The sequence below is a fragment of the Amaranthus tricolor genome, chromosome 6 (genome assembly GCF_026212465.1).
Source record: "Amaranthus tricolor cultivar Red isolate AtriRed21 chromosome 6, ASM2621246v1, whole genome shotgun sequence".
Taxonomy (NCBI): domain Eukaryota; kingdom Viridiplantae; phylum Streptophyta; class Magnoliopsida; order Caryophyllales; family Amaranthaceae; genus Amaranthus; species Amaranthus tricolor.
In genome coordinates this window covers 30,572,056-30,586,019 of record NC_080052.1, presented here as the reverse complement: position 1 = coordinate 30,586,019, position 13,964 = coordinate 30,572,056, and the positions used below count along the sequence as shown (strand labels likewise).

At 30.9% G+C, this 13,964-nt stretch overlaps 1 protein-coding gene across 1 annotated transcript; it reads right to left on the bottom strand.

Annotated features, from left to right (window-relative positions):
• Window positions 1–378: 378 nt before the first annotated feature.
• Window positions 379–13,503, bottom strand: LOC130815779 (uncharacterized). The gene is made up of 15 exons (XM_057682260.1): window positions 12,226–13,503; window positions 12,044–12,148; window positions 11,725–11,888; window positions 11,434–11,644; window positions 10,940–11,177; window positions 10,696–10,843; window positions 10,306–10,616; window positions 9,522–9,656; window positions 4,271–5,715; window positions 3,421–3,528; window positions 2,718–2,890; window positions 1,922–2,165; window positions 1,563–1,800; window positions 1,334–1,478; window positions 379–837 (listed from the first exon to the last, which is right to left on the bottom strand). Exons 1-15 carry the CDS (start codon window positions 13,469–13,471, stop codon window positions 529–531), a joined length of 5,220 nt encoding a protein of 1,739 aa, XP_057538243.1. The 5' UTR covers window positions 13,472–13,503; the 3' UTR covers window positions 379–528.
• Window positions 13,504–13,964: the final 461 nt, after the last annotated feature.

The window sequence follows — 13,964 nt, the reverse complement described above, 5'->3', positions numbered from 1 at the left end:
TTCTTAATTTTATCACGTTCAAACAGGAGAGGGAGTATATATTTTAGTAATTATAAATTAGCTACAGTTTTATTCCTTCAATCTAAAGTTAAATTTAGAACCATGATCTACGTATTGTTTATAATTAGTTTACCTATATTTTAATCTAAAATTATGACCAACAAAAATAATTTAAAAATACTAATACTAATATTAAAATATGCGAGTTACCATGTAAGCCAGAGAGTTACCATTTTTATAGACAAAATTAATATTAAAAATAACAACAGACTCTAATTAAGAACAAGGAGAAAATATTGTCATAAACAAGAAATAAAGGAGCTACACCCTCAAGATCCATTTAGAAGGTGATGCTGCTAGCATGGTCTATACTATTTTAATATATATGAATCTAATTAAATGGTAATAAAATAATAAGTATTTTTAATTAATCGATAAGTATAATTAAAATACAATTATTGAGAAATACTTGCTGTTAGTAGATAAGTGCACACTAAAATTGCGTGAATTTATACACGACTTTTAGTGCTATCGACCATCGACACACGAAAGCGAAACTAGATTCACAGAACAATCTTGTTGCTGATCTTGAAGGACTTCGACAGAAGCTTTTCGACTATGAGTGAAGCCAGGACATAGCGGGTTTGGAAGTTCTACCATTAAGTCAGTGTCGAGCATATTTATCATAGTTGAGATACAAGGCCTATCTTCTGGATATTCTTGAACACACAAAAGTCCCACATGAATGGACCTCAAAATTTCCTCTTTAAAGTTTGGATCAAATATTGTTGGATCTATAAGTGAAACTATATTATCTTCATTCCACAATTTCCATGCCTAAACAATAAATATTTCAAAACAAATTAATTAATTATGTAAACTATTATAATGTACTAGTATTGAAACTCGTACAATGCACGAATTTATGAGTATGAAATATATAAATATACAACATCAAAGAATAATGCAAGTATATATTATCGTGATTAAATTTGACGAATACATGACTTATTTAAGCATCAATTAAATATTGATTTTTTTAAAATTATTTATCGAATACATCATCTTTTTTATTCGCTTAAATATATCAAATCCTAGATTAAGTATATAAAATTGATATAATAAATTATATAATTTGCTCCAATTAAAAAAAATCAAATTCTAATAGGTGAATATTATCATGTAATTAACTATCATCCATTACATATGATATGATATATATATATATATATATATATATATATATATATATATATATATATATATATATATATATATATATATATATATATATATATTTCGATGGTTTATTGTATACGCATGGGCAACTTACATGACTCAAGAGGCTTAAGGATCCATCATGAATGCCTCCATTCCTTCGCCCACTAACAATCTCTAACAACAATACTCCAAGACTATAAACATCTGATTTCTCTGAAAATCGGCCTTCCATCGCATACTCTAGAGCCATATAACCACTGTGTAAAATTTACAATCATTAATTTAAATATTTTATACTGGCTGCTAGCTAGCACACTAAAATGAATGATTGAATTTCTTACTAGGTTCCAACAACCCTCAAGGTTGTTGCTTGATCTTGTTTACCGCCAAATATTCTTGCCATTCCAAAGTCAGATATTTTTGGATTGAGCTCTTCATTGAGTAAGACATTACTTGCTTTGAGATCCCGATGAATAATTTTCAATCTAGAATCTCTATGAAGGTAAAGGACACCTCTACATATCCCTTTTATAATTTCAAATCTTGTCTTCCAGTCTAAAAATTTTCGATGAAGTGGATCTTTTGTACGGGTACACAAATTTAGAAAAAAAAAACATATTAAACTTGCAATATATGTCAAGATGCTCTTAATAAGTGTACATAAAATGCTATAAGATGAGACCGATTTATTGAGACATACCAAACAAAAAGGCATCCAAACTTTTATTAGGTAACAATTCATAGATTAGCAGTTTTTCTTCTCCTTCTATGCAACAACCAAGTAGCTTCACTAAATTTTTGTGTTGAAGCTTCGAAATTACAACAACTTCATTTACAAATTCTTGCTGCCCTTGTCCAGATGCTCTTGAAAGTCTTTTAACAGCTATGTTTTGTCCATTTTCTAATTTTCCCTGGACATATCTCATAAGCGTATTCAAACGTATTCAAAGTTATACATATATCCAAACACGACAACCATTGTCCATTAGCAAAGCCATATGGGGGCTGGCAGGGGTTCGACCCTGCTGTCTACTTTTATAGTCTATTCTCACGACGACTTTAGTGATTTAATGTTTATATATGCTAGTATTACTACATATTTTGCCGATCCTTTAATTTTTATTTTCTTGCTTCGTCCCTAACTACAACTATTTTATCATCGAAATGATCATGATTTAACTTTTATTAGTAGTTTATTTTCTCCGTTCTTTTTTAATGTTATCTTTTTTATTTTAGACAATTTTATTTGTTGTTTTCCTACTATTTATAGCACAATTTTTCAGACATGATTAACATTACTCACCTAATTTAAATAGTTTTTGATGCTTGTTTGATTCGTTCAAATGCATACATTCATAATATTAACTTCTTAGAATTTTTAGTTATACATAATGCAATATATTAATGATTATTATTATAACGCATTAGATGATATAATAAGTCAAATATCGCAAGTATAATGAGATGTAAAAAGTATATCGGTGAAAAGTTAATACCTTATAGACAGGACCAAACCCACCTTGACCGAGCTTGTTCTTTTCTTTAAAATTGTTCGTTGCAACTACCAATTTTTCAAATTCAAACAACGGACAATCCTGGAATTCAACCTCGTTCCCACTTGCCTCTATTATGTTATGCAAAAATGTCTCCTTGCTTGTAACTCTCTTGCCTGGTCAACGACGACATGCATTTTTAATATAATTAGTCAATTGATCAAAGAAGATTTTTGTCAACCTAATTAAAAGTAGATGTGTTTATTTTAAAAACTTTTCAACTTTTAATGTCTATTTCATTTTATATAACTATTACTTAGATGAAATTTTAAATGATGTTTGCTATTAAGAGTTTAGTTGTGAGCTATATAATGACAGTTGCAATAAATTTAACGTTAGACTAATAATTCATTCGATTTTTGATACTAAACGGTGGTAATATGAATGATTTGTAGAGGTTTTATAAATTGTGTCATGACATTCTCATGGTAATAAAGCATGAATCATAAAATTTGTTTTTTCACAAATCAAAAATTTCATTATCACCTAATTGCAATGCATTGAATGAATTTTGTGAAAAATAAATCGATTAAACGTGCAAGTATAATCAATCATTAAATTTTTTAAGATATTTTCGTATAAATTGATTAAAGGTGCAGTAAATGTACATACAAAGAGGGATATATATTAAGCTCAAAGAAATTACCATTTTTATTGCTTTTCCACCTCCATAGAAAATAAAAAATGGCTGTGATTATTGTTGTACCAATAATTATAATTACCGGAACTATTATATTCCGTTTTCTACTTTGACCTGTAACCAATGAAGCTATTGTGAAATTGGGACAGCTTAAGTGGAGAATTCTAACGAAAAGCAATGCACAATAAGCAATTACAATATATATATATATATATATATATATATATATAGCTCTATTAATATTTTCTAAAAAAGTATTAAGAAATGATTCAAATTTATATGAAGTATTTTTAAATTACAAATAAACTTCCAGCAAAAAGAGTTCAACTTTACACAAGTCAATATATTTTTTAAAAATTGATACTTCTATAAATTAATACTTTCTTCTATTCATTATTATTGTCCAATTTAATTTTTGCACGTTTATCAATGCATATATTCAATTGTAAATATCTCAAAGTTTAATAATTATTAAATGTTAATTTTAATAAAATCTACATCGAAACGAATTAAACAAGTTCCCACTTGAGTATATTTTCACTTATAAATTAAGAATAAAATACAAATTAAGAGTGATTGATAAGTAGAATTAGAAAATCTAATGGGACAATACTAGTGAATAGAACAAAATATTTCATTTAGTACTATTCTATTCGGTTTCATTTAGTGAACGAAACTTTTAGCTTATAAACTTATTGTTTTAAGGTCGTCTTATCGTCACTGTGAGACGATCTTATACAAAACAAGTTGTTTTAAGTTTAACTATAAAATCTAAATATTTCAAATCTAAAAAAACGAAAAGAGTATTTTTCTACTTTGAAACGAGACAAAGAGAGTATTGTGATTAACCACTTACCTAGTTCCGAAGTTGCCAAACGAATAAAAAGATCAGCACCAGATCTGGGATATTCTTGGATGTCAATCAAGCTCTCATTCCAAATCATACAACCAATACCAAAATAAGAAGAATAAGCTAAACATGAACACATTTCTAAACAATTCCTCTTACAACCATCTTCATCAACCGTTAACCATTGCGCATTATCAGGCACTTTCCTATGTTGTAACCTTTCAAAACCATCCTTATCCCCTCCTCCATTACTACATTCCAATGGAGTTTTCCGAACACACCCATTAGTCCAATTTCCCCTTCTCCATTCGCTTTCATTTTTGGGTCGAAAACCTTTCACACACCCACAAATCGGAACATTTCTCGGATTACAACTTCCAAAAGGACCACAGTTACCAAACACATCACAATCGGATAATCTCGATTGCCAATTAATTACCCACTTACCATTATTACTATCCATTGATTTTACTACCATATTTCCATCATAATTTATCACTATGTGTTCAAATAACGATCCATTTGGCATATAATATGACATGTAAAATGTATTTAAATTATTTTCTATAATACTAAATCCATTCAAGGAAACCATAGATATATATGGAACTACTCCAAGAAGAATGTTTCCATTCCATGGTCCAGATCGCCAATAAGGTTTATTACCATCCCAAACAAAAATTTCAGTAATATTCCGGAGGTAAATTGCAGCTCTGAATCGTCCTGTCGATGGATTCGATACGTTTTTCCATGATCGAAAAATAGGCCCGTTTTTCATATTCTCTCGAATGGTGAATTGTACGGGCGGCACTAATGAATCTGTCGGGTGCATAAAACTTTGCCAGATTATCGACCTACTAGAATTCGAGAGCAGTACAAGATTGCCTGTATCTAAAATTTCCGCTACTGGATCGTTAAATTCAGATATTGCTATTGATGATGACCAAAACGTTTCGTTTTGTGCATTTAGAAGTTGAAGTTTTCCATCATCAGAAATTTTTAACACCCCAGAAGTGTCCTTTAGTGGGTTGTCTCTGTTGGCTACCCAAATGACTTCTAATTTATCTGAATCTTGAATGGTATACCAGATTCCGACGTAGCGATTGATAGAATTAGTTGGGCTAAAAAACCCAAGTTTGAAATTGGTATTATTTGAGATTAATGTATCTGGGTCTCTAAGAAAATTTGTCTTTGTAATAATGGATATTGTGGGAAAATTTTGTAAAAAAGTAGGAAAACAGAACAGAAATAGAAGAAAGGCGTACATATGTAAATCAATATGTAGAACAGACAGTGAATGAATAAACGTTTGGAGACAAAATGGGTGGGTTTGGATTTGTATATACACAAAAAGTGTAGCATTATGTTTTCGCAGATATGTATTGTGGCTGCGGCCGCCCTTGGTGTAAAAATAATGAAAATCCATTTTTTTATCAGCTTGTAGTCTTTTTCTTGGTAAAGTTTCTTGTCAACCACTCAATCAAACTACTCTCTTAAGGCCAATGCAAAAATTAACAAATATAGTAAAGGTATTGTGTAATTTAATATTAAAACTCTTAAATTTTTGAGATTATGTGCGGTCGAACATGTTAAACATGCTTAAAACCTCCCATACTCCTTCTATCGCTCTCTGAAATATCATTGATGGTAAGAAATAAATCTAATTGTGACATTATGCAACTACCTAAATAACAATAGATTAGCTTTTGCCCTTGAAACAAATTGGATTTATAAATTCAAGAATATGGTAAGGATAGTCGACCATTTAGTTATATTGCGATTTTTACCTTGCATGCTAAGTAGTTAGTTTTATCTAATATTAATTTAGCTATAAGATTATAAATGTTAGACCCTTGAAAAATTATATTCTGGTTTTTTTAGCCCACTTTAGACATTAGACTAACCATCCAAAAACTGAAAGATCAATATTTAATACATATTATATTTACTATTGTATTAAAGATCAAAAAGGACTCAAAAAACAAAACATCAAAAATTTCATTGATGATTATTTAAGACATATTATATTTACTATAAAATAAAATAACATTGTTCAGCAAATTAAAACAAGTATACAAAAATTCGACAAAGATAATCCAGTTCATTAAAAATAAGTCCAATTCAAGAATACATATGAGTCTTTTACTAAAACGTGTGATTTTCCTTTGCTTGAAAATTTTCAAAAATTAAAAGAACAGAATAAGAAATATATATATATATATATATATATATATATATATATATATATATATATATATTATTTCTATTTTAAAATACTTAAAATTGATTGTGACATGTCAAATAAAAAATATCCCTAGTTGCAATTATGTATAATGAAAAGGAGCAACTATAAACTATCATTGTTTTCACTGTTAGTAAAGTCATTTGGTAAAGTTTCTTGTCAATTACTCAAATCGGACTGGGAGCGAGCTGTTGTTGAAGTTCTGGTTTAAAAGTATATATATACTTTCCTCCGTTCTGAAATATTCACTCCATAACGGTTTTGACATTATTCACATTCAACCTAATTTTATATATTGCGGTTAACGTATAAGAAAAATATAGTCAAACTAGTATAAAAACTCGTGTGCAATGCACGAAATTATTAGTATAAACATATATATATAAATATAAATTTTAAATAGAGATGTAATTATATGTTATCAGAGTAAAATTATAATATTTCTTATAAAATAGATATAGGATTTTAGAATATATAGCACTTTTAATGAAAAAAATAAGATTGTTTATATAATTATTATTTAAAGGTTTCATTCTTTTTAAGACAATTATGAGTTATCTTCTAACATTGTCATAATGATTATTTGTCATTCTCAAAATAGTTTTTGATTATCATTTATCTTTTATTTCTAGATAAAATATTTTAGAAATTAAAATTTTAATGAAGAAATTTTATTAATTATTAGAAAATACTACAACATAAAAATAACAATTATATATATTCTAAGAAACTTTAATTTGAAATTTATGTAGCTTTAAATTCAAAAAATACTAAAAATATTTTTTAAAAAATATCTTATTGTGATATAGTACTCATATATTAAGAAATAAGTTGATGCTTACTTTGGAAATTATTCCATATGGCAAATCAGTATGATAATGCCACGTGGAATTTAACAGTCTTTTTATTAGACTGTATGATGGGATTTTATTTGAATCGTTTAATCAATACTTTCATTATATTAACTTTTTCATAATTTTTTGATATATATAGTTCAATATATAAATTATCCAAATAATACATTAGATTGCGTAAAAAATAAAATGTAACAAGTATAGATAAACGAAAAAAGCATAAATATACATGATTCTTCCTAGCTTGAGCCTATGTATCTCTAAATGAAAATATGGGTTTTTTTTCATTTGCCGGTCAGAAATTTCGTACATACAATGGGAACGAGAATTTATCATCCTATAAATGGTGAGGATTGAATTTCTATCACAAAGATGAAAAGAAAAGTTTTAAATACTCATAATAGCTCATAATTATCAAAATATACTCTTTTTAATTTAGAGTTAATATCTTATTTGTTTTTTTGCATGTTTGCCAATACACTAATTCAATTCATGATATCTTTAATTGTGTATAATTAAAATTTATAAAAGGTTGATATTAATAACCTTCACATTAAAACGATGCAAACAAAAATCAACTTGACTATAAATTAAGAATTAAATACAAATCAAAACTAAAATGTAAATAATTTCTAAATCAGAAGAAGTCTTAAATTGACTCATCATGATGCCTCCACAAGCCTTATTTTTATCGAAATTCAAAGTAATATTGTAAATGCTGTCGCTTGTAAACGTGGGCATTTTTAGATGTTTCCATTATTTTTGCAATATAGAGAACACAACTTGCTCGTTGTCTTCGCAGGCCTTCCTATTTAAGTGATCGATTGAATTGATTTTATTAATAAAATTCATTGTCAAAGTTTAGAGTTTAGACTAAAAAATAACCATCTACAACCTAAAGAACAATTCATATAGAAAGAACAAAAAAAACAAAATAGTACAATTACCTCCTTTGCCCCTAAAAGTTTGCAACAATACATTATTATAAGATTTTTTTTAAAAATGACGGTCACAATTTATTAACTTACGTAAATATATAAAATTAAAAGTAAGAGAAAAGAACTAAATATGTATGAACAAGAATTTAAAAAAGTTATAGAGAGATTACCCCAAATTAGACCTGGGAAAACGGTCGGTCGGTCGGGTTTTGGGTCGGATCAATTTCGGTCAGGTCATTTTCGGGTCGGGTCAGTTTCGGATCAGGTCAGTTTCAGGTCGGATCACTCTGGGTTTCGGGTAGGTTCGGATTGACCCAACGGGTTACCATAAAACATTAGAATATCCAATCGACTAATTCAACATAAAAAAAAATCATTAAAATGTCTAAAAAAATCATTAGAAAAATTACATGTACGATTTTCAAAAAATAGTTGGTATGTCAGATTCATTTAAGTGCAAGAAAAATAGGGGAATTAATACTTATTTTGAAAGACTTGTAAGATACGCGCTTTATAAAAGTTATTTTGTTTATTATAATTGTAACGTTAGATAAAAATAACGTTAAAATTATCTTCACAATTTTCATGTTGGAAAGATATACAACTAAGTACTTATTTCGTCTTATAAGATACGCGTTTTATAATTTACGGTAGCGACATTCGTTTTTTGAAAAGCTCATTCAAACGTGCGAAACGTTCGTATAAATTATATTGATTTGCTTACTGAAATGTAGAAGAATTAAAAACTCATTTGACTGATTTAACAAGATACATGTATTCAATTAAGATGATTATAACGTCCTGTTTTTAAAGAAAAATAATTACGATGGCTAAAAAGACGTTAAATACGTGTTTTTTGAGATCTATTGATGAGTTTTAGGATTCAAGTGATATACTCAATATGTTGAGATACTTTGAAAACTAAAATTTTATTTGAAATGAATTCTAACATTGAAATTACTCTAAAAATTGATATTTAATCTGTCAAAACGGGTCGGTTTTCGGTCGGTATCCGGTCGGGTCATTTTCGGTCGGGTAATTATCGGGTCGGTCATGTTTCGGATTAAGTCACTTTCGGGTCGGTCGGGTTCGGGTTTTGTCGGGTCGGGTCCCGGGTTCATTTTTGGATCGGATCAAATTTTCCCAAGTCTACCCCAAATCAAAATATTACATGGACAAAATAAAATTCAATTGTTTCTCAATTTTTTGGGCTTTGACTATACAGGAGGACAAAATAAATATGTAAAACATCAATGTTGAGAATGTAGAGCCTAACAGGAGGGCTCTTCGTGAGCTTCTCTTCACCACTCCCGGTGCTCTTCAGTACCTCAGTCCCACATCGGTGCTCTATTTGTGAGCTAATTTTTGGTTTCATTTATTTTGATGTGTTCCAGAAAACAGTCCCACATCGGAAGATTAATCAAACAATAACAAGTTTATATAGTTAGTTCATCTGTTATTAGATAACTGTTTGAAGGTTAAAGTGAATGGACTTTGGGCTTGCTGTTATGTGAGTCTTGGCCCAGGAAAATATTTAGAATTTTTTTTTTTTTAAACTTCATAGTCGCTGTTAGTAACAGCGACTTTCAACTTTTTAATTTTTATTTTATTTCCCCTTATTCGCTGTTAGTAACAGCGACTTACCCGAGGCTAGGCTTGGACGTACAGAAGCTTATTTTGGGACATAAGTTTTCCCGAATCTTATATTTGAAATTAAGTAGATAAATAATCTCATTTATTTCAAATTTTCACAAAATGTCTACATTTTGTATAGTCAAAGCCCAAAAAATTGAGAACAATTGAATTCTTCTTCTATAAGCGCCAGTTTGAGTGAGCCTCCACAGTTCTCTCGGCCGTTTATAGTCAAATGTATAACGATAAATCTAAGACATTTTGCAGTGAGACACAATCTAGTGAAAAGGACTCTGGATCATATTGAACATGTAACAATCTTCTTAAATAAACAGAAACTGTACAGAATTTCTTCAAAAAACAGTATTACCAGACTAACGACCACTAACTACAGTCAGAGAAAGTTGGTTCACTGTACAATGTTCTTGCCCATTTTGGGGGTGTCTATCAGTAGAATAAACTTCCCTTTCGGTAAAACCAGGTCGATTTGGATGTGGAAGATCGGTAACAATATCGGCATCAAGCATGGAAATCACCCCAGAAATAGTTGGCCTATCCTCGGGAAATTCTTGAACGCATAACAGCCCCAATTGTATGCACATCAAAATCTCGTCTTGGAAGCATTGATCAAAAACAGTTGGATCGACAAATGCACGCGTTTGATTTGCGTTCCACAAATTCCATGCCTACAAAAATTGAAGAAAATCTGTTAGCTACTACACAGAAATTTGTAGCAGAAAATTTTGATTCAGTTATGTAACATACATATGATAAGAGGTTCAATGACTCATTATCCACAGAGCTATTGTTTTTTCTGCCACTAACAGTCTCTAATAGTAGAACTCCGAAACTAAATACATCCGATTTCTCAGAAAAACGACCTTGCATAGCATACTCAGGAGACATATAACCACTGCAAACAAATAAGAAATCCATTAACTTCACTTAGTTTAGTATGATAGAGCAAAATTGGGATATTTTTATGTGGCTAAATTGTTAGAATGCTTACTATGTACCAACAACTCTTCCAGTGTTGGCTTGATCTTGTTCTGCTACAAATATACGCGCCATCCCAAAGTCTGATATCTTCGGATTGAGATTTTCATCTAGCAAAATATTGCTTGCTTTCAGATCTCGATGAATAATCTTCATTCTAGAATCTCTATGCAGATATAAGAGGCCTCGACAAACCCCATTAATAATATTGAAGCGCGTCTTCCAATCCAACTCATTTTGATGATGTGGATCTGAGTTACAATATAAAGATGAAAGCACAGTTCATTTGTTAATGTTATACATGTGCTAGCAAAACTCTTCTAAATTGCTCACATGATTTGCTAATCGCCTCACGCACCGCGAATCAAAAATAGCAAATTATTGTCGATTTTAGGCTATTTTTGAACGGTATTGAGTGAATCACGAATACAAAAGGCGAATTAACTAGCAAATTATGTTTCACTGATGCAGATTAAGCAGATTATAAACATTGATCTTGGAACTGACCAAAGAGAAGTGCATCCAAACTCTTATTCGGCATGTATTCATAAACCAATAGTCTCTCCTCTTGTTCTACGCAGCAGCCCAATAGTCGAACCAGATTTTTGTGCTGAAGTTTCGAGATCACAATCAATTCGTTCATAAATTCTTGTATGCCTTGCCCAGATGTTCGTGAAAGCCTTTTAACCGCTATCTCTTCTCCATCTTCCAATTTTCCCTAAGAAGAAAAACAAAATCTTGAGCATTATAATTTCTTCATGGAGTAATTACCAATAATGTTCCAGTAAAAATCAATACCTTGTACACTGGACCGAAACCTCCTTGGCCGAGCTTGTTGGTTACCGAAAAGCTACTTGTGGCGCCTTCCAACGTTTTAAATTTAAACAATACTAAATCTTTGGAAACAACCTCTTCCACACTGTAGTCTAGCAACTGTCTTGCTTTGTTGATGGCTTTCATGCCTGCTAGAAAATAACTATGTAAAAGTTGCATAACAACTAACAAAATTCCAACAAACCAACAAAACCAAGTTCGGTTTTAGTATTTTCGATTCTCTGCCAATACTGATATCGACCTAGGCCTCAATTTCAGTATGAGAAAAGAGAAGATATCATACCTTTTCGTCGAGATATCCTCTTCCAGAGATAGTACATGGAGACAAAAAATGTAGCAAAAGTAACAGCTAACACCGCAACAAATATTTTCAACTTGCTTGTTTCACCTAAATAGAAGTGACAAAATTAGAACACCAATTGGTATTAATTCTATGTCATAGAAAACGCTCCCACAATACAATACCTAGTTCTGAATTAGCCAAGCGAATGAAAAGATCAGCACTATCAACAGAAAATTCTTGAATATCAATCAGGCTTCCATTCCATACCATGCATCCAATACGCGAAGGAAACGCAAAAGCCAAACACGAACAATTTTGCAAGCACTTCTTCCGGCAATCATCTTCATCGTTTGCAAACAACCAAGTAGCATAGTCTGGCACTTTCACACGCTTAATCCTCAAAAAGCCATCTTCTTTGCCTTCAGTATCACTGCATTTTAATGATGTTCTTCGGACACAACCACTAGTCCAATTTCTATTGTTCCATTCGTTGATGTTCTTCGGCTCAAACCCCTTTAAACAACTACAAATGGGTGAATCGTTTGGGTTACAAGTTCCAAAAGGACCGCACTTTCCATAAAATTCACAGTCAGATCTCATTGATTGCCAAATACTCCACTTCATAATACTATCGTCCCAGTATTTAGCAAACACATTTCCATCATAATTCAACACATAATGAGCCATCAAAGATTGATTTGGCGTAGAGAATGATAGCACAACTGGGCCTTCATACCCATCGTTCATTAATCGAAGCCCATTGCCAGCCCTCGCATACTGATCAGGAATACCATTGAAAACATTACCATCCCATGGACCAGATCGCCAATAAGGTTTACCATCATACTGAGTGAAAAACTCTAAAAGCGTTCCAGGAACAAGTGTCAGAGAAAAGTGTCCACTTGAAGGATCTGAAGCACTCTTCCATGACCGTAGCAGTTGAATCTCATCCGTATTCTTGTGAAACGACAATCTTTGCGGCAAGAGTGAATCTGTGAGATGGTCAAAACTCTGCCAAATGATCATTTTACTGATACTTGACAGCAAAATAAGGTTCCCAATGTCCAGAAGTTGAGCTACTGAAATGTTTGCCTGACGAGACACATTAGCCGACCAATAGATCGTGTTGTGTCCATCCAAGAGTTGAAGATTTCCCTCTTCAGAAATTTTGAGTACACCAGAAGAGTCATTAATGGGTTTTTCCTTGTTAGCTACCCATACAATTTCCAATTTATCAGAATCCTCGATATTATACCATATTCCAACATAGCGATTGGTTGAATTACCGGGGCTAAAAAATCCAATCTTGAAAATAGCATTACTGGACACCAAGGTTTCTGGGTCTTTAAGGAATTTAAAGGTGGTAATATTTGTACCTGCTGAGACATATTTCAAACACAAAAAACAGATAAACAGGTGAATAAACATGGAGGAAAGCAGAAAAATTATGGCTAGTTATAACTAATGCTTACCTACATGAACCTGGAAATATGTCTATGTTCTTAACAAACAATGACTCTGAAAATTGCATATATTATTATTATCCTTATATTGCTTTTTAATCTAAGAGCAATTTGCAATACTTAAAAGATACATGACTTTGAATGTTGACCATTTCAATGTTGACCATTTCTTCTGATGTTTGTCATATATATAAATTATTTTATTTAGGGTTCTAATTGGACATTTTTAACATATTCTATACACTAAAGAATTAATTAGTTAAAAATTAATAATATGATCATCTTTCAAAATCAACTAGAGAGGTCAAAATAATGAAGGTTAGAAACATGAAAGCAACTTGTAAGTTGTCAAATGGGTGTAGCTTCTTTTCTCTGGAGCTAATTGACAAGTACTTTTTTATAACAGTACTTGTTCAAAAATACTCTTGTTCAACCCATGAAAAAAACCGCGATCGTGG

Coding starts and splice junctions, on each gene's coding strand:
- LOC130815779 (XM_057682260.1), bottom strand. CDS start 13,471: ATGTTTATTCACCTGTTTATCTGTTTTTTGTGTTTGAAATATGTCTCA. Junction 3,529..4,270: donor TTTGGCAACTTCGGAACTAG/GTAAGTGGTTAA, acceptor CATTGGTTACAG/GTCAAAGTAGAAAACGGAAT. Junction 838..1,333: donor CCTTAAGCCTCTTGAGTCAT/GTAAGTTGCCCA, acceptor TTTATTGTTTAG/GCATGGAAATTGTGGAATGA.